This window comes from Anguilla anguilla, chromosome 15 (assembly GCF_013347855.1).
Source record: "Anguilla anguilla isolate fAngAng1 chromosome 15, fAngAng1.pri, whole genome shotgun sequence".
Classification (NCBI taxonomy): domain Eukaryota; kingdom Metazoa; phylum Chordata; class Actinopteri; order Anguilliformes; family Anguillidae; genus Anguilla; species Anguilla anguilla.
The window spans coordinates 32,755,890-32,776,737 of record NC_049215.1 but is presented as its reverse complement, the minus strand read 5'-3'; the positions used below and the strand labels follow the sequence as shown (position 1 = coordinate 32,776,737).

At 43.3% G+C, this 20,848-nt stretch overlaps 3 protein-coding genes across 7 annotated transcripts; 2 read left to right on the top strand and 1 right to left on the bottom strand.

Moving 5' to 3' along the window:
- Positions 1 to 3,141: 3,141 nt before the first annotated feature.
- LOC118214405 (SPRY domain-containing protein 7) lies at positions 3,142 to 9,318 on the bottom strand. Its single transcript, XM_035394334.1, has 5 exons — positions 9,085 to 9,318; positions 7,799 to 7,915; positions 6,480 to 6,646; positions 5,368 to 5,470; positions 3,142 to 4,268 (listed from the first exon to the last, which is right to left on the bottom strand). The coding sequence occupies exons 1-5, from the start codon at positions 9,188 to 9,190 to the stop codon at positions 4,171 to 4,173; spliced, it is 591 nt and encodes a 196-aa protein (XP_035250225.1). The 5' UTR covers positions 9,191 to 9,318; the 3' UTR covers positions 3,142 to 4,170.
- A 553-nt stretch (positions 9,319 to 9,871) lies between these two features.
- On the top strand, positions 9,872 to 12,885 carry trim13 (tripartite motif containing 13). 5 transcript variants are annotated; one of them, XM_035394331.1, is made up of 3 exons: positions 9,872 to 10,263; positions 10,458 to 10,573; positions 11,287 to 12,885. In XM_035394331.1, exon 3 carries the CDS (start codon positions 11,293 to 11,295, stop codon positions 12,499 to 12,501), a length of 1,209 nt encoding a protein of 402 aa, XP_035250222.1. In that variant the 5' UTR covers positions 9,872 to 10,263; positions 10,458 to 10,573; positions 11,287 to 11,292; the 3' UTR covers positions 12,502 to 12,885. The 5 variants fall into 5 exon arrangements, with proteins under 5 accessions (XP_035250222.1, XP_035250219.1, XP_035250220.1 ...); XM_035394328.1 differs by lacking the exons at positions 9,872 to 10,263; positions 10,458 to 10,573 and adding an exon at positions 10,587 to 10,758; XM_035394329.1 differs by lacking the exons at positions 9,872 to 10,263; positions 10,458 to 10,573 and adding an exon at positions 10,587 to 10,799.
- Positions 12,886 to 13,030: 145 nt separating this feature from the next.
- On the top strand, positions 13,031 to 17,777 carry LOC118214403 (putative potassium channel regulatory protein). The gene is made up of 2 exons (XM_035394333.1): positions 13,031 to 16,163; positions 16,657 to 17,777. Exons 1-2 carry the CDS (start codon positions 15,586 to 15,588, stop codon positions 16,847 to 16,849), a joined length of 771 nt encoding a protein of 256 aa, XP_035250224.1. The 5' UTR covers positions 13,031 to 15,585; the 3' UTR covers positions 16,850 to 17,777.
- The last annotated feature ends 3,071 nt before the right edge of the window (positions 17,778 to 20,848 follow it).

Genomic DNA, 20,848 nt, shown 5'->3' with positions numbered 1-20,848 from the left:
ACTTTGAGACCGTGCACTTGTCTTGAATTTACCCCAGAGAACAGCATAACAGTGACACATCTGTGCTGGTTGCATGCTGGGAAATGTAGGAATGGAATAAAAGGTGGCAGGAGCAATGAAAGCGGTTTATGCACTACAATAATTGAAACGTGCATGTAACACTCTTTGCTACGCTGAGAGGACTTAAAATGCCTGACAGCACTGTATCCATAGTCTGAACTTTCCCATCTGGCATGTTCCTTGGCAGGCACAGATACAGGTTAGTCAAATACTCTGCAGATAAGCAACTTGAAATGCTATGCTAAGACTAATTTAAACTGTTACCATTTCTGTAAGTTTCTGTAAGAATTGTTCTAAAACTTTCTATTTTTTTTATTTCATTTTTTCCCATTCACAATCATAAAAATATAATGTTAAGAAATTAAACTGATTATTACATACAAGTGCATCCCGGTGAAAACCAGTCCATATTTTCTCACCCCAAAAATTTATATCATCAGTATTTAGTGGACACTTGGAAAATGAGATTAGAGGGAAAAATTAGCATTAAAGGGGAAAAACATTTGTTTAGCACCATAAACCATGCATTTTAATATACATGCCAACACACTGAAAGATAAATAACAGTGCAAGAGTTAGCTAGATCGTAGCGATCTTATTATTTATTTGTTAGCGTACAATCGATCAGACTGCATGGTCTAAGTCAGAGTTAACCCTGTTCCTAGAGATCTACTGTCCCATAGGTTTTCACTCCAACCCTAACAAAGAACACCTCATTCAGTACCCCATTGATCTGCTAATTAATAGAGTCAGGTGTGCCAAATTAGGGTTGAAACGAAAATCTCCGAGGAGTAATCTCCAGGAACAGGGTTGGGCAGCCCTGGGGGGGGGTATTTCATCGAGCAGGATGGCCAAGTTAGCTGGATAATTGCGCTGAGTAAAACCCGGAACAGCTCTTTTTACTTCAGTCCATGTTCCAGATTTGGGAGGGCTCCGGGTTTTATTCAGTGCAGTTCTCCATCCAAATCAGCACTCCGTCTTCCTGAAACAGGGCCCCGAACTAACCAAATCCAATCGCTTATTTTATCCGTCCTCGTCTCCTCGGTCCTCGCCAGACATGGAAATCAACGGTCGGACAACCTTTAAGAACATTACAATTTGTTAAATGGTCCTTGGAGGAGGTCATGGACGAGGAGGCTCCTGGAGGATGCTTCAGAGAAGATACACAAGTGCAGCCTTTGTGGAAGTCTTTTTTTCCTTCACGCATGACGTATAAATGATCCATCTGGGGATCCACCTCTCCACATCTGCCATGTCTGTGACTGACATCGCTTCAAACCGACACTTGACTGAGCAAGGACGTCCCACTTGCCTAATTCACGTTGCCCGGATTCCTCCGTCCTTGTATCTCAGTGGTGTCAAACTCGTTGCCATGGAGGGCCGTGTGTATGCAGGTTTTCATTCCAGCCTCAGATCTTGATTATATAATTAGTTAAATTATTTGCTGAATTAGGGATGCAGGTTTGTGCACAATGGTGACCCGACGTCTATGGTGACCCGCATTGTCTAAATAAAAATTTTCTTATATTCTGTGCTTCAATGCAGTTAAACGCATATGGCTGAATGAGTAATTGGACTCAATTAAGACAGAATTAATTGGTTGGAATGAAAACCTGCATACACACGGCCCTCCATGGCAACGAGTTTGACACCACTGTTGTATCTCATCCATGCATCTCTTCCTCGTGTCCTCCGTTGGGTGGAGCTAAGGAGCGAGGAAAGGACGTGAGGAGGAGATGCAAGGAGCAAAGAGAAGCGACAGGAATAAACCCATGGACATCACCACGTTCATGACGTGATCCTTTGAGACGCTCTGCCAAGCTTTTACTCGCTGCCTCTTTTAGTTGCCACGTGTTTGCTGGGGTATCAGACTTCAGTTTCCTTTTGAGCAAGTGAAAAGCATGTTCTGTGGGGTTCAAATCTGGTGACTGACTGGGCCACTTCAAACACTTTAACCTTTTCTTCCCGATAGGATCCCCTGGTTAAGTCTTCTGTATGCTCTGGGTCGCTGTCTTACTGGAAAATACACTTCTGTCCAATGAGTTTGATGCCATTTCTCAGAATATCGGTGGAAAATGTGTGTTTCTGTACTCTGTCAGCTGTCATTCTGTTGCTGCCGTAACTGGTTACATCATCAGTAAAGACCACTTGAAATGGAGCCAGATGCAGCCATACAGGCCCAGGCCATCGCACTGCCCCCACCATGTTTGACAGACGTAGTAGCATGCCGAGGGCCAGATCAGTCCCTCTCTGTCTCCACACTTTCAGGTTTCCATCACTCTGGGAGTGGTTTATCTTCGTATCCTCAGTCCCTAAGACTTGTTTCCTAATCTCAACGGTCCCATCTTTGAATTTTCACATGAAACAAATGCAGACATAGGGAATTTTGCCTAATAGTCATCATTTGATTTGAAAACACAAATTTGATTAGTACAGAGGAAAAAAAACAACCAATTTAATACAGCGATCTCTATACTTCTGCATTTAACTGTATGTAAACAGTCTGCATCATCTCCCAAAAGGATGGAGTTGAAATATCTGACACAAACAGAAACTCATACTGTGAGAGCTACTGGTATCGCAAAAGATGGAGCCCAATTCTTTTCTTTTTTTTTGGTTCTGCATTCTGATTGGTTCCTTCTGTTCTGCTGTTTTTCCCCCTCAATGATGGGAGTGTCAGTGTTACTGCAAAAAGAGCCAGCAGCCATATCACCACCACACAGACCTTTTCTCCTGTACGACGGCTTCAGCTGGGCAAGGGCAGAACTCAGCGCTGGGACGGCAGATCTGGGAAAACGAGTCATTTTCATGGGCCAGAAGGGGGCAGACTTCTCCTCTTTCAACCAAACAGGAAAGCCAATAGGAGACCAACAGTCTTTGGAAAGATGAGGAGTTTCACTGAAGCGCTGGCTCACTGTAGTCATTAAAAATGCTTATAAGAAGCATGATGATCCCCAGTGTCCTTGTCAAATTCAGAACTAGACTCTTAATCTGTTCAAAATTTTCATAAAAGCTAGCAAACATTTTCCATGTATACGAAAGTCAGTCGCGAGTTAACATTTGCTCCTGGTCAACACAAAATCCAGAGACAAGTAATTTTATTTTAGTGCAGAAACAAAAAACAATCAAGAATAGCTTTCCCCCCAATATTCAACATTTCATCTGTACAAACAAAACACTGGCAACTGCAACACTTAATTCTGGTCTGAGGTTAAATAACATGTCATAAGATAGAGGACATTTGTTCAATAAACTCGTTCAAATTCTTATAGGTCCCTGAATTCATAAAATCAAACAGTGAACAGCGAATTTGCAAACATTTGACCGTTACTGCTAGGCTGTATTTTTGCAAACATACAAATATAGTCATTAAGTAGCGTTTTGGTTTAAAAATTATGCCACAAAGAAAGTCAGCTCAATCAAAAATTAATTTATACATGATATAACGTATACTATAAATATATAATTACATTTAATAAACTGCCTACAATTTTTATATTAAATACCCAAGGACAGCACATCACATGGCAGAATTTAGCATTTCCAAAATGCACTTTAGCCAAATAGTGTTTTAAGACTAGTGTACACCCACATTTGTTTGGGTGGGGGGGAAATGACTCTGAAGTTTTACAATGCATTCAAGCTGCATCTGCAGCATATATTATGTGTTTTCAGGGGAAAGTAAAAAAAAAAAACGGGGGGGGGGGGGGGGGAAACTGGCCTTCAGTGCAAGATCAATAAAAGGGACGATTCCCGTTCCTAGACACACACAAAGTGATGTCACCGTAGCCTTAAAGAAGCTTCTGAGTGTTTTACACACCAGCTGCAGCTCTCACTACCTTTTTTTCCCCAAAATAAAGCGATGGGGGGAAAAAAAGAAAAAAAAGAAGGTGCAGAGGGAGGTGGGTAACGGCGAAAGCAATACCGGTTTTTTTGCTCTCCAGCTGGAAACGGACACGCGCACTCACGGAAAAGAACACTCGGACTAGAACCAGACGAGCCGGCGGGGGCCACAACACTGCAGGGTCCGGGTGAGCGGGAATAGCGGGGTGCTGAGGGGGGGGGGCGAGGGGGGGGGCTCAGCACTCCCTGGGCAGCAGGGGGAGCCGCTCAGAAGATCTGCTGCTCAAACAGGATCTTCTCGAAGCCCGGCGGCGCTGTGTGGTAGAAGTCAGAGAACTGGCAGTCCAGTATGGCGCTGTCGTCCACTGGAAGAGACGGGACAGAAGAGGTTAACTCGCCACAACGTCCTGCGGGTACCCTTCTATTCATAAATTTAATTTAAAAATTATTTTCTGAGAACTGCCAAAACAGAAAGAGAACTACACTCAACCATGCTGGGTATAAACATGTAATGCTCAGTAAAGACTGCTGAGTATAAGCATGTAATGCTCAGTAAAGACTGCTGAGTATAAGCATGTAGTGCTCAGTAAATACTGCTGGCTATAAGCATGTAGTGCTCAGTAAAGACTGCTGAGTGTAAGCATGCAGTGCTCAGTAAAGACTGTTGGCTATAAGCACATATTGCTCAGTAAAGACTGTTGGCTATAAGCACATAGTGCTCAGTAAAGACTGCTAAGTGTAAGCATGTAATGCTCAGTAAAGACTGCTGAGTATAAGCATGTAATGCTCAGTAAAGACTGCTGAGTATAAGCATGTAATGCTCAGTAAAGACTGCTGAGTATAAGCATGTAATGCTCAGTAAAGACTGAGGGGAGTAAGCACATAGTGCTCAGTAAAGACTGCTGAGTATAAGCATGTAATGCTCAGTAAAGACTGTTGGCTATAAGCAGGTAGTGCTCAGTAAAGACTGCGGGGAGTAAGCATGTAGTGCTCAGTAAAGACTGTTGGCTATAAGCATGTAGTGCTCAGTAAAGACTGCTGTATCAAAAGCATCCTTACCCAGCCCCATTCAAACCCAGCCTCAGACGTGGCAGTAACACAAATGACTGAACATAAAAACTATTAAAGTGTCCCCCCTGGTCTCCCAATAAAACTGGATTAACACAGTAATGTGCCCCATATAAACAGAGCTGCTGTCACTGGGCAAGTCTGGCAAACCCATGAGAGCTTGTTACAAAAATGTTTTAAAATGTACCCCAGCCCACTCCCCACGCAGTGGAGGGCAGTTAATCTGACCCCCTCGCCCCCTAGTGGCTGTAATCTGCTACTGTCAAAGGAATCTGTTTACGCTGGAGTGGCAACATCTTCAGGTCGACAAACAGCAACAGGAAGATCAGAATCTCTTTTTTTTTTTTTTTTTTTTTTTTCTTTACGATGAATAAAAAGATACAGTTCCATTCTCACCATATACCACGGGGAGAACAGTTCCCCGGATTCCTGAGGCGGGGCAGAGCATGTTCTTCCCGTTTAAATACAAGTTCATCTCCACGTGGTCGTATGTGATGCCCTGAAAACATAAATTAAAGGGAAAAGAAAAAAAAAAAAAAAGAGATGAATCAAGGTCAAATTAAAACACTCAGCAGTACATGGGTGAACAGAAATAATTTTATATTAGAGGCATCACATAGCAAGGGCTCTTCAAAGCAGTGAGTGCAAAGTATTCTTCAGTCTGATTCTGAGACCCGATAACGTGCGAGAGCCCATCCAGATAATTTCTCTGCATTCTTCTCCTGACACGCATGAAGCGTTTTCCTCCGACTCGTGTCACTGCGAGCCTGACGCGCCAGCAGCGGAGCGATAAGCGGCCTCTCGAGTCACGTGCTTCTGAGAGTGCACGCAAGCCTGCGCTCGCCAGAGCTTTCCAGCGCTCGCCTGCGCTCTCCTGCGTTTTCCTGCGCTTGCCTGCGTTTTCCTGTGCTCGCCTGCGCTTTCCTGTGCTCGCCTGCGCTTTCCTGTGCTCGCCTGAACTTTCCTGTGCTCGCCTGAACTTTCCTGCGCTCGCCTGTGCTTTCCTGCACTCGCCTGCGTTTTCTTGCGCTCGCCTGCGTTTTCCTGCGCTCGCCTGCGTTTTCCTGTGCTCGCCTGAACTTTCCTGTGCTTCCCTGTGCTCGCCTGCGCTTTCCTGTGCTTGTCTGTGCTTTCCTGTGCTTGCCTGTGCTCGCCTGAACTTTCCTGTGCTTCCCTGTGCTCGCCTGGGCTTTCCTGTGCTTGTCTGTGCTTTCCTGTGCTCGCCTGTGCTCGCCTGAACTTTCCTGTGCACGTCTGCGCTTTCCGAAAGCAACGACTAAAGGGCGCAGAGAGCACCGCGGCAGCGTGAGCGCGGCTCTGGGCCAACAGCGGGAAAAAAGTGGGAAACAATGCGACTCAGCTGACAGCTTGTGAAATACTCTGACAATCTTCATGGCAATAAAGTTTTTTTTTAAATGTTTGTTTTTTTTTAAAAAATCCAGCACGACAGCCCAGCCCATTCCCCCTGCTTGAGCCAATCAGAAGTGCCGCCAGCCCCAGCCCCTCACCACTATATCGCCCTCCTGTGGCAGGCTGTTGGCGGGCAGGCGGTTCTTCTCCTCGTTGTTGTGGTACACAGACCCGTCGTGCCTCAGCACCAGGCTGTGCATGTCCCGGCCCATGGGGATCTGGTTCAGGTTTGCCTTCTGAGTGGCCACGCCCACACCCCACACACCTGGGACAGAGGCAAAATACACACACATGCGCGTGAGACAGGAAAACACGCTTGCGCGCGCACACACACACACACACGAGACAGGCAACACACACACACACACACGCGCGCGCGTGTGTGTGAGACAGGCAAATAAACAAACACACACACACGAGACAGAGGCAAAACACACATACACACACGTGAGACAGGCATATAAACACACATGGGTGAAACAGGCAAGTGCACACACACATAAGACAAGAAAACACACACGTGAGGTAGACAAGTACACACACACGCGCACGCGAGACAGGCAAGCACACAGACTCTAATAGTTTGTAACTTCACCTGACCTTGTGTCTCTCACTGACTACAAGCCATAAATATTTAACTGACTATCTGTTACAGACACCCAACTGGTGTCTGTAGAGCAGCGTTTGGGGAGAATGGAGCCCAGCTGTACAGCAGCGCTGGGGGGAACAGAGTCCAGCTGTACAGCAGCGCTGGGGGAACAGAGTCTAGCTGTACAGCTGCACTGGGGGAACAGAGTCCAGCTGTACAGCAGCGCTGGGGGGAACAGAGCCCAGCTGTACAGCAGCGCTGGGGGGAACTGAGCCCGGCTGTACAGCAGCACTGGGGAGAATGGAGCCCAGCTGTACAGCAGCGCTGGGGGAACAGAGTCCAGCTGTACAGCAGCGCAGGGGGGAACTGAGCCCGGCCGTACAGCAGCGCTGGGGGGGAACTGAGCCCGGCTGTACAGCAGCACTGGGGGAACAGAGTCCAGCTGTACAGCAGCGCTGGGGGGAACAGAGCCCGGCTGTACAGCAGCGCTGGGGGAACAGAGTCCGGCTGTACAGCAGCGCTGGGGGAACAGAGTCCAGCTGTACAGCAGCACTGGGGGAACAGAGTCCAGCTGTACAGCAGCGCTGGGGGGAACAGAGCCCAGCTGTACAGCAGTGCTGGGGGAACAGAGTCCAGCTGTACAGCAGCACTGGGGGAACAGAGTCCAGCTGTACAGCAGCGCTGGGGGGAACAGAGTCCAGCTGTACACACTTCCTGGGTACAACATTCAGCAATTAATGCTAAGTTCTGTTTAAGGTTTCAATGTTGTGTTTTTGCCTACCACATGTACATGCAAGTACCATCTGTCATCCTGAGGGCTGTACCCACCTGTGGACTGGATCTTAAATTCGAAGTAGCTCTTATTCTGATGGAGAGGCGCGTTGGCCAGACAGCCGCCAGTGCCACAGATTCTTCTCCCGCTTTTAACGATCACGACATCTGTGCCTGCAGAACGTAAAATCATCCAGTGAATTTCACCTCTCGTTTCAAAAAAAGAAAAGCAATACATTTTGAAATTTGCCAGAAGTAATATGGTACAGCAATGTCCCAGCAATATAGTAACATACAGACATTCCTACAGCCCTTTAATGAACCACCAGTAAGCCTAATATTACAACTTTTTCAGTAACAATAAGTAGAACAGGACTGCACAATCCTGTTCCTGGGGAGCTAACATCCTGTAGGTTTTTTTCATTACAAACCTAACAAGACACACCAACATTCAACAGCCATTCAAGCTGCTAATCAGTTGAATCAGGTGAGCCAAATTTAGAACTGAAATGAAAACATATAGATCTTCAGGAACAGGACTGGTAAAAGAAAAATAACTTAAAGACAATGTTAGCAGCATTCGAATCATTAATAATTTAATAAAAATAATAGCCTTTGGGCGCAAAGATATCTGGTGACGACGAGCTCGGTAAGATAAGCTCAGTAAGATGAGCTCAATAAGTCTGACGTACAGTAGGCCAAGTAACTAAATTAACGCTACTTCTGAATCAATTCCTAATAAGCAAGTACGCATTTGAAATATTATTTTAGACACCCAATGACGTCAGTCTACGTTTGAAATCTATTAACTAGCTATTATCAATTTAACTTTATTTAGTAGGCTACTCTTGAATACAGGGATCAAAGCTCTCTTTTCACCCTAAGATTGCGGAGTTAACTGACAAAACAGACACTATTTACAAAATACAAAATTAAAACAATCAGCAGATAACTGATGCGAATAAAATATAAGTTTACTACTAATAGCCGTATAAATGAACACGATCCGACGCTGATCTCAGCTCACATAGATAGGGGAAAATGTTTTTATACAAAATGCAGTGATGGATAGGTTATCATACGAGTCACCGGTTATAAATCTTAGTAACGAATGATAGTCAGCATTTAATGGGCTAAGTGTAACATAAATTCTACAATTGTCCTATCTGTAAAGGTAAATCACACCAGCTGTAAATTCCCAGACTAATATTCCCGTTCTGAACGCAGACTTCCCCTAGCTACTTGCTAAGGTTAGCTACCTACAGCCAGGTGACCAAGAGAACAGTAAAAAACGTTTACCTCAGTAAATGTACGTTACATATGCATATGCCACTGGCTCTTACCCATATGATGCGTGTCTAACTGGACTGCAGGCATTTCTTTAAGAGGAACATGCCCAGAACCACCGTCACCGCAGCACCCCAAACAACAGGAAAATAGAGCAGCCATTTTCGCCCTGACAGCGCAGCGCTCAGACTAACGGGAAACGGAAATGAAACATGCGCATGCCAAAGAGCGCGTGTTGCGCGCTGCTCCGGAAAAAGCGCGAGCGACCCCTGTTGGGTACTCTACCCCACTCCTTTCCAAATTGTCCAATCACTAGTGCGATAGCGGTTTCTCCATTCAAATGGCATGGAAACAAGGGGAAGAATATCAAGGTCAAAATATTTATTGTGGGTGACTTTATAAATAATATTAATTATTCTCCAAAGCCAGAACATTCACATTTTTCTTTACATTGCAACGGATTTTCATGCAGGCTAATATAGCAAGTTATAATTCAGTAGCTACTTTAAATAGCCTAGACACAACACTTGAATAAAGTTAGCTATCAACTAGCCTGATGGAGAGCGATACACACTGTCGTTCTTACACCATATTACAAAGAGCGTGGCTTAATTTTTGAAACCGAATACTGACGACACATGAGATATGGCATCCTCGCTTACAATAATTAATGTTTACTGGTCAGGTAACGTTCGTCCATGACAGTAAAGAACGCGGTTGAAAAGGCATTACATACCGCCTAATGTCAGTAGCCTATTAACGTCAGAGTGACTCGCCGCCACTGATTGGCCAATACAAGTTCTGTATATTTTTGTCCTAAACGATGAGTAATTCGAACAGGCGAATGCAAGCCACGGGAAATGTAGAGAAAGTACCGCTAAATAAATAAATAAAATGAAAGAAATAATGCGGAAATTTGTGACCAGTGGCCAAGACAAATTACTTAAAGCCACGAACTACTGTTTTTTATTTTTATTTAAATATCAGGTTGTAATTGAACATTTTGTATCGCATATCTATTGCTTAGGTTCGTCGGTACAATATAAGTTATATATAGGCTATATGCGTGTACTTCTATATACTATATCTCAATGGACGTCAACAAGGACGTATTAAGTCGAAAGAGAAAATAGTAGCCTACTGATTAAAATCGGTGACGAAGAATTTGATGGTGGACTGTACTTTCACATTGTGATGTTTTGCATAGCAACAACCCCCCCTCCTCTCGCGACGTGGTAGGGATCTTCTATGTTTGTTATTATCTGAAGAAAAACGAAAATGGTATCAAGTGCTAAATTGCCTCTGATTGTCAGACACATTCAATGTGCATTATTGGGCTAATTTTCTCAGCTTGGGGATCACGTGAAATATTCGACAGACGTGGGTAAATATGTACCATAGGCTAGTAACCGTAATTTCTCTATTCCAGAATTCTGTTTTTCCAGTGCTGAATCAGTTAATTTCCCCGCCCCCCCTTCATGAAGGGCGAAGTCTGCACAGCAACAAGCGCCATGATTGCGTTTCACTGTGCGTCTCAGAGACTTGGTGAGTGCGTTTCTGGTCCAATTGCACGTTGCTTTATGCGTGCAGAATCTGTCATAATCATTCCCAATACATCGCGAGTAGTTTCAGCAGCTATAAAACAGCTTAATAACGGCAAATCATTTCTTGAAGTGTTTAAAAGCGTGCAGTTTCCGCGAAAATGCAGCATACCGGATATTGCGGAACACGTAAAATACTCCCGCGTGCGATTAAAACAAGCGATACTTTAGTGCGTAATAACTTTAATATTAGGTGTCACAGTTTACTTTAGGCCGTGACAAATCTGTTATGTCGCGATTCTCTCTATAATTAATAGCACGGATAATCGCTTTACCGGAAATAATAGCCTAGTTGTACCACTTTGAAAAGTAGGTCGATGAAGGAAAACTGGTTTTTAGATTGTATTGGTTGCAAGCCAATATCTGAGATTTTTGGTCGATGTGGTGATGTTTGCAGATTTATCGCTATTTCTACGCAGTAGGCTACATTTGGCGTCCTCCGCTCAATTTTCTGACAATTGACGGTCTTGCTGGCTGAAACAATATGTAAAGATGCACCCGATTTCTTGGGAAGCAGTGAACATAATTGAGGATTTTATTGCGCGCGTTGGAAGCAGTCCAGCTCATTGGCACGTAGAGCGGTATAAATCACTAATACTTCCTTTATTGATAGCCTACTTGCGGTAGCTGAAGTGTTGTCTTTTGTCGGGTTTTCAGAATACCATGGAGCTCCTGGAAGAAGACCTCACCTGTCCGATTTGCTGCTGTCTTTTCGAAGACCCGCGAGTCCTCCCCTGCTCGCACAGCTTTTGTAAGAAATGTTTGGAGGGCATTCTGGATGGAAACCGAGGTCCCACGTGGAGACCGCCGTTCAAGTGTCCGACTTGTCGGAAGGAAACCCTGCACAATGGCATCCACAGCCTTCAAGTCAACTACTCCTTACGTGGAATCGTGGAGAAGTACAATAAAATAAGGATGTCCCCGAAGATGTCGCTCTGTCGACAGCACAGCTGCCAGCCGCTCAATATATTCTGTGCCACGGACTTGAAACTGATATGTGGGTTTTGCGCTACAACGGGGGATCACAAAGGGCACAAATTCTGCGCATTGGAAGAGGCTTACCAACAAGAGAAAACCGCCTTCGAAGAACTATTCAAACGCTTCGAAAACTGGCGAAGCGCTGATGTGCTGTCCTGTTTGGAGTCTTTAGAAGCCAGCAAGAAGAAATCGTTACAGCTGGTTACCAAAGACGCCGAAAAGGTAACCGAGTATTTCGATAAGTTGATATGCACACTAGATTATAAGAAAAACGAGATACTTTCAGATTTTGAAACGCTGAAGTTGGCTGTGATGCAGTCGTACGACCCAGAGATAAACAAACTGAGAGCGGTCCTGGATGAACAGAGGCGAGCCCTCAGCATCGCCGAATCGTTCAAAGATGTATCCGATCCGCTCTGTTTTCTCCAGCAAATGCAGGAATTTAGGGAAAAGCTGAGGGTGATTCGGGAAACTACACTGCCCTCTCGAAGCGACATGGATGTCGGATCCCTGATGAAAAACTTTGACGTAAAGAGCTGGGACTCTGTGATGCTCAGAGATGTGGACAAGCTCGCGGCTCCGCACGAGGACGGCGCCTACGGCTCCGCCAGTGTAAGGTTTTCCAAAGCGTTGTGGGGACTCTTCGTTTTAGTTTGTCTCGCACTGTCTGCGCTGTTGTTTGTGGAGCCGGCCGACCTCTCTCTAATTTCTGCCCGTGTCTCCGCAGTCGGTCACTCCTACTTACCGGCGACGGTAGAGGTGGCCAACTACGCTGCATTTTGCTGGAGCGAGGTGGCTAGGGTGTGTCTGTCTCTCTATGAGGTATGCCAGAAGTGTGTCCTCTGTCTGCTTAATGCAACTGCAAACTTAATTTGCTGTTGCAAGCTGCTTTAGGTTTGTTTGTCAGTCCAGTAGCTCGCTCTGTCATACGTATGCTTGTGCGTTTCCTATTCCCCTTTAAAGATATGGATCGCAAAGTTGTCACTACAAATAGTTTTTTGCTCTTACTTTCCCAGGCAAAGTGTTCTTATTTCCTATTTCTGTTAACGAAAGTAATTAAGGAGGTTTGCGACTCTTATGAGTGGGTGAAGAATCATCTGTAAATCCCTCGAATTGCTTCTTGACAACACCTCGGTGCTCTTCAAGATTATAGGTATGCGGTATATTAAATGTACATGTAGTGATACGCCATATACGTTAATCCATGTTGTACTGACATCGGGTTTTCCCTGCGGCAGTAACTTTTCTAATTTGCACAATAAAATTGTTGTATCTGTGTTTTTATCTTTAGCTAGTTATTCTATTTTTTCATTTTTTTGGGGGGGGGGTTCTGTTTTTTTTGCTGATACATGTTCCATTTTCCCTGGTTTGCGTCAGCTGTGACGTTGAGACACGATTCTGTGTGCTGGCGTAGGATGATGAGCTATCGCACCATAATTAAAAAAGCAGTTCCCACTCGGGTTCGTCCCATGTAATGCTGCAATGTAGCAAATGCCAGCAAACACTGATTGAATGAATGAACAAATGGGAAGCTGGGTGATGCAACTTACACAATACCAGTTCAAGGTTAAAGGTTGCATAACGGACGAAGATTGGTGCCGTATAGGACGTAGACTGCAGAATTGTTCAGATAAGACGACCTATTAAAAAAACGTTTAAAAAAGTTCTCATTTTCAAATTTAGATTGATATCTTGCCCCCCACCTAACTTCAACAACCAATAAAAACCGTTCCTGTTCATCCAGAATCATATACAATATCCTATCAGACGTAAAAAGACTGGTTCAGGATATTTTGTTTCAAATTGCATTAGTGTCAAATCTTCGCGATCGTTATAACATTAAAGGATGATAGATACGTACAAACAGACTGTCGCACGTAGGCTATGTTTTCACATTTGACACACATTCTCAATGGTTAAATTACAAAGGGGTCGTGCTGAAAATGCTTAATTGTTTATTGCATAGTTTTTCTTTGAAGAAATAAAAATTCAAGTTTCAGTTTAGTCAGACCTCAGGTAAACATCATATCGTGTATTTCCACTTTATTTCATATCCTGGAAAGGTTTCTGATAAAGTTGCTTAAAACATTTAACGCATTCAAATTAAATGCCTAATTCAGTGTTTACTGCTCTAACTAAAATCGTGGTATAAATTACAAAAATATTAGGCTAGAGATGCTGTACCCAACACGACAGCAACGAACGCACTTTAAATACCCATCACAGTCCAGAGAAAGTATATATAGCCTTCTGTTGCCAGGCAAATCACTAATGAAAGTGAACCTGGTGGATTTGTTCACAATCCGGTGTGTATAGAGCATTTCAAATGCAAGAAAAATGCTGCTCATTTTACGCCACACACCGCTCAGAAATCACACACGTTGCCTTACATGTCAACGCCAAACTTAGGCTGCACTTTTTTTTTCCTGATATTGACTAGAAAGTTAATACAATTTAACAGCCAGCCAGTTTCACAGTTCAGACAAAGGTGCTACTTTTATAACTTCTAAAATTTTGATTTAAATAGAAAGGATTCTTTAAATGCACTTGTTTTTACCCAAGTGCATTTAAAGAATCCTTTCTATTTAAATCAAAATTTGAGAAGTCACCTCATGGGCCATGTGTATTTTAAGCGATTATTGATATTTATTGCCATCAGCCCCAAACCGTAAAGGCGCTGGTCCCATATAGTTTAAAATTTCACACTTATTCAGCATTATAATCTAGAATTTATTATATTACCGACTGGATTCCGGTTGGTCGACTCCGATATTAAAACACTGATTGCGAATAGTTTTGTTCTCAGGTGTTAATCTCCATTCATGAATAACACTCAGGGAAAGGATAAAGTTACCCCGCATATCATAAACGATCAGTTGTGAAATATGGCGCCAAGCTACACACTGAAACACCCGCACAATCCTGCCACAGAAACTCTTGTGAGAATAGCCCCCCGCAACACCCAACCCCGGCCTAGAATAAGGCTGGAATTTGGATTGGTCATTTTTACCTATCTGAGAGCGCTTTAATTCGCGTCCATATTTTACGTTTGGGGGGGGATGTTTGTCTTTAAGCCTTCTTTCATTTTTTAAATTTGAAAATATGCAGCATCTTATAAAGAACTAGGCCAAATATTTTGGGGGAAAACAACTGTAGCTACATTCTTACATTTTAAAACGGATTTTAGATTCAACTGGGTTATAAACATGTTTTGGGAATTCATTTGCGTTCATACGCACAGGTTAATAGAGCAATATAGTAATGAACTAGTTTTAAAGATTTGTATTGCAGGTGCCTAGCCTGCACTACCATGCATAGCATGCATGGCATTGATCTTAAGGATTCTTAAGACATTCTTAAATCATTTAAACATTGATCAACTCTCCTTGGAAAAATGTCTGGTCCATAACCAATAATCGTGCAGGGCCTATTTGCATTTATCAGTGTCCGTGTAAAAATTCTATGAAACGTCAATTTCCGACCTGAACAGACAAGATTCTCGGGGCAGACGTAAAAAAATGTGCTTTTGTCGCGTTTGGCTACATTATAGCCTAAACTGCGTGTTTTTAACTCAGATCGTCCGATAGGCCACATTATAGCTTCACTCTCAAAGGACGAAGGGTAAAACCAAATCCAAACAAAACCACTGGACTTTAAAAATGACTGCCAATGCATTTTATAATTTGGGTTTGCGCTTCTTCCCTTTGAAATAAAAACATCCACAAAAGTTAGACTTTGCAAGTTTTTAACCATTGGTGGTTTATGGTTATTTCCCCAACTGGCAAGTTAACAAATATAGGCTAGCCTACGTTTCTTCCCCTGTGAATTTGGCATTGCACTTCTAAACCTGAAAGGACGCCCATAGCAACACTATTTGCGTTTTAATTTTGTTTGTCTGTTGCCGGGAGAAATGAACAGCGTCACCTCCCAACTGTAGCCCAGGTGTCTTGGACGCCGACTTCTGACCGCACCGTTTGAATGAAAATGAGCACTCAAGATATTTTAACAATAAACGTTGGGGGACAAAAATTCACCACCACAGCGGCAACACTGAAAAAGCATCCTGACTCCAGGCTCGCGCGTATGCTGGATGGTTCCGATTCTGAATTTCGAATCTTTGGCGGCGAGGTTTTCGTGGACAGAGATGGAACCTTATTTAAGTACATACTGGACTACATAAGGACCTATCAAGTCTCACTACCACCCGAATTCTTCGACTTTGAAGGATTGAAGCGTGAGGCGGAGTTCTACGAGGTGCACGCACTGGCAGAGTTTCTTGGCAGAGGTGGCTGTCGTCCAACGTCAGAATTATTAGAGTTGCGCTTCTCAATTCAGGACATACACGGATTCTTTAGATTATTCTGTTCGCGGAGCAGCACTCTGGAGACACTGGCCACGAGAATATCCGTGTACGCCGAGCAGCCGGCGGCAAATTGGAATTGCACCCACCAGCAGCAAAAACCTATGATACCTGTGCCGCTGCAACGGCCCTCTCATCATGACGTCGTCTTCCAGTGTGGCACAGATTACTCTTCCGGGGACGAGTTCGCTGCAAGGTGAGAATGACAATGAAATGATGCAAACGTATGCAATCGCTTCACTTCACTGGTCACACACGTCAGTTGGTCTGACGATGGACACTTCTGTACAATTACAATCATTCAAATAAATTACGTTTATTGGGGTGCCAAGGTTTCAAACAATTGGCCTATAAATAGGCTATACGCCCGAACGACAGCCTATATATTGTTCTGCAAACTTAAGTTTAAAATCAAGTGAAAATTAAACTTCCGTGAAAATAGTGTAGTGTGAGATACATCAAACGATATGTAGGGAAGTCTTAAGTAAACCTCTGAACGTCAGCATATTAAAGGAATTCAGCCTGAACCTGATGTACAAATGCATATTTTGTCCGAGGGTTGCCACAATGGGCCAATTAAGCAGGCCATCTTGTGACGTGTCTTAATTCGACCAGGGCAATGCCTAATGACAGACTGTCTCGATTTTCATTTTTAAATGTCCACACTTACATTAGATATTCTCTTACAGGTATGTGACTATACTCCCAGATGACAGAAAGCTGTTGAACGGAACCAACATACTTGGTTTACTGGTGGACACGCTTCTGGGAGAAGGATTCCGACTTGTAAGCACGCGGACAGTATCCTCAGAAGAAAAGGTGGAGTGTTACACGTTTGAGAGAAATAAGATTCCTCACGTTCTTACGATAAACGATAGTTAGAGAACAAACAGAACTTAAATTCACCTAAACGTGTCCAAGAAAACATGGAGAAAATAGAAGCTTTCGGCTGTTCGCGCACTTTTATCAGCCAAAATATTGCCTGTTCACGTGTATAAATATCTAAGGAATTCAAACAACTTTCTCATTGGGGACACAGGAGCCAGTACGCTATCGTTTCCCTGAAGGTGGCGACACCGCATTGTCGGATGGGGTGATAACTTTCGATCAGTAAAAATGGCGTCAATAAAATGTCAAGCTTCATGTAGATAACTTCCCATACTCTACTTTATTTGGACCTATCAAAATTAAGTCACTTAATTGCATACCTGTTGGTAAGTTTTGAAACAAGTATTCCCCTTAGGACAAAACTGACGTAGCTTCACGCAATAAAAAAAACCAGAAAAAATTCACGAAAACATTTTATTTCAAATAGCATTTACAAATAAACATTTGTACCAAAACACGGGCGATTAAATGTACACGAATGTCGCACGTTATCATCGGTGCAGTCATGTCATTCGTGGTCAACACCAGCTGATGCAACTCAATTGTAACTGGCGCAATGTATCATTACATCTTCACATATTTATAGCAATCAGTTGGTTCTGAAATGCACAATGCTGTGCATCACAGGGGCAAATGGCGCGCGCGCCCTCAGTAACGCCAGGACACATCAACACAATAGAAACCAAATGGTTGCATCATACTTTTCTACAATCTCTAAAGTAGGATTCTGAAAACTCCAGGAAACTGGACGTGACGAAAAACGCCATTATTTAGTTAGTTGCCAAAATCGGGCTACGCTGGTAACTGTAGCCTTCGCTGAATGAAGTCTTCAATCAGTTGCGCGCTATAACGGGACGCATCGCCACTTTCAGAAATTAAGACTTCAAAAATCTCCCAGCATAATGTTAAAAATAAAAAATAAAACAATATAAATTTGAGAACTGATGTTATAGGGAGACTTTTTTGTTATTCTACTTTCAGTTTCCAAACTATCTTGCAAGCAAAATCTAATCAGTTTAAAATACGAGGCAGTAAGGTTTCTATCTTCTTCAGACTGCATTGTACGTGCCGCCCTGCAGATGGATCCATTGCAATCCATGTTGCGCGCAATATAAAAACTAAATTTTGTACACTTAATGGACAATGCCCAATAAACAGTCAAAACAATTACCATGTTTTAAATATACAATTTCTTAAAAAGAAAAAAACAAAATTAAACGTCATCGAAAATGGTGACATTACATACTTCAGCAAAAACGTGTGAACCAAGACAAATAAGATCAAATGTCAACCCAAAAAAGGCAACTAGGTGATGTGCAGACATATACTAAGTGCAGTAACGAAATAAAGCTCCAACAGCACACACTCATTAAAAACACGTCCCTAAAGCAATAACAAACAACGTCCTCGTTTAACTTCCTTTTACCTGTGCGCGCTACGCTCCCAATACGTCATCGCCATCCCCGACTCCCTGTGGCCGAGGCGGGCCCATGGCAAGGCGGGCGACGACTAACGGACGGGGTGACCAACCTTACTTCAGCAGCACGATCAATACTGGAGACATCAGCAGTGGTCAAACTCCAATATTTACGTGCTGCTACAGCAAGACGGCCAGTCGAGGAGGAAGAAAGGAGGAGACCACAGCGCTCCCCCGGCCCTCTCCCTCTGCTTCATGTACTTTTTTTTTTTTTTTTGCACGTTTCCAGGGAAGCCTGCCTCGTCCAGGCGTTACTGCGGCAGCACAGCACGGCCTGCATCTCAGTACAACCCACAAACCATTCTGTGCTGCTACAGCACTGCCAGGGCACCTCTCCCTCTCTCGAGCTGGTGCGCACGCACACACACACACACGCACACACACACAGACACACACGCACACAGGATGCCAGGGCTCAAAGCCATCTGAAACACAGCAAAAAAAATAAATACATAAATGAGACGCCAGAACCCCAGCAGAAAACAGCAGCATGCAGGTTCGCATCATTCAATTTAACAGGCCACACCTCCCCAACCCCACCCTGCTGCCTGCTTCCTTCTGCTTTACATACAACTGACTTGCTCACTTCCACATGCAGCAGTCGTCCTGGAATGGAAAATATCCCCTTTGATAATTAAAACCTACTGGCTCATTGCAGTGACAAGAAACTTTTAACATCACCACTTTCAGCAAAAGCAAGTTCCTAGAACTAATGATTAAAGAATTTTGTCCCCATACATTTGACAAGTTATGCCAGTCAGTCAGTTGTCTTTCTGCAGCAAAGCTAAATTAAATTAAATTAAAAACACATAATGCAAAAAATTAAGTCCAACTATTTTTCCAAGGCTATCAAAAGTTGTGTAATCCATCATTTAAACATTTGCTGATGACACAAATATCCCATTAACACAAAATTAAAGCCATGTAATTTCACAATATTTTTAAGATAAAAAAATTTAACAAAATTTCTTCAAACCAAATTCCATAACGTTCTGAAATCCTCTGACTGTGCAAAGACCACGAAGGACCACGTTTGGAGCGCAACACTTGACTAATCACAAACACTGTGCCATTGTAAGGGGAAGTGTTCATTTCAGGTGGGGAATATATTATCTTTTAAAAAAATACATATATACAAAAAAAATTGTATAAAAGTGTACCCATTTAGTAAATACATTTTTTAAAATGTGAGACCATCACAGACCTTACACACTTTAGGAATTGAATTTGTCATATGACATTTTCATGCCGTGCTAAAATACACTAATTAATGTGTGTGTGTGTATATATATATATATATATATTAAAAAGACTCAGTAATCCGTTACTAGTATGACCGATATGGAACAGCTCAGCCAGCCTGTACCCATCAGGAGCAGCTAATACAGACACTCCAGCCCACTGCCAGACAAGGTGGGTCAATCCGAGTGTGTGTGTGCGCGTGTGTGTGTGTATGTGTTAAATGGAATATATATTTATGCTGGGGAAAATTACCATTTTATCTGCATGTGACTTCCAAATTAAATATCAAATCAAGCACTGCAGTTTAATACACACCTCATTTGGGACAAAATGGAAGGAAATGGACAGAGGTGTAAATCGAGGTGAGAGAACGGGGGGGGGAGAGAGAAGAGATCAGGATCGTAAGAGATAAAAATCAAAGTAAAATTGACAAAATTCAGAGGATATTTAAACGGCACTAATTTAAATAGTGCCTTTTAAATTATGGAAAATAATCTGAACTGTGTGTGTGTGTGTGTGTGTGTGTGTGTGTGTATGTATGTGCATGCACATGTGCGTGACACGTAAAAAAAATAAAATATACACATTTTAAATGTAACAAAAATATGGGGAAAAAATTAATGAATAAATACCAGTTACATCCAGCTACAGAAAGTCAATGATGAAATGTAACCCAGACTGTACAGAGAGCATCTGGCCTTGTATGTCAAGTAGAGCCCAAATCACACTTTTGAGGATTACAAAGGCAGTGCATGGAGGCTGCAGCTCCAGACAGACAGCGTGTACAGAGTCACAGAGCACATGGAGGAGAACGGCGATATGGAGGCCGTGTCCGTCAGGGTGTTGGGTGTCCCCTTTCACTGGCAAAGCACGATTAAATTACCCAGATAACGCCCTCTCCACTGTCGGCTGCAGTGTGCGTAGTGCTCAATTGTTGCCAGTGTGCATATTTAGGACAGGGGAGAGACAAACACACAGATAAACCTAAACAGGACCAACGACAACACCCCCCTTACCCACATCCCCCCCCCCCCCCGATTCCAAACAACCTGGGTAACAATGCAATATGGACCTGTCACTGCAGTTGATCTACAGAAACCCTATTTACAGAAGCAGCAGTTTCAACACCAGAAACAGGAGCACACCCTCAATCTCTAAACACTGTGCAGTCATTTAAAATATATGTTCATAAAATGCCTCAACACACCTGAACAGTACACAGCCAGTCCCCCAATGGGTCTGCAAAACCCAAACAGGCCAGCGTACACCACCCA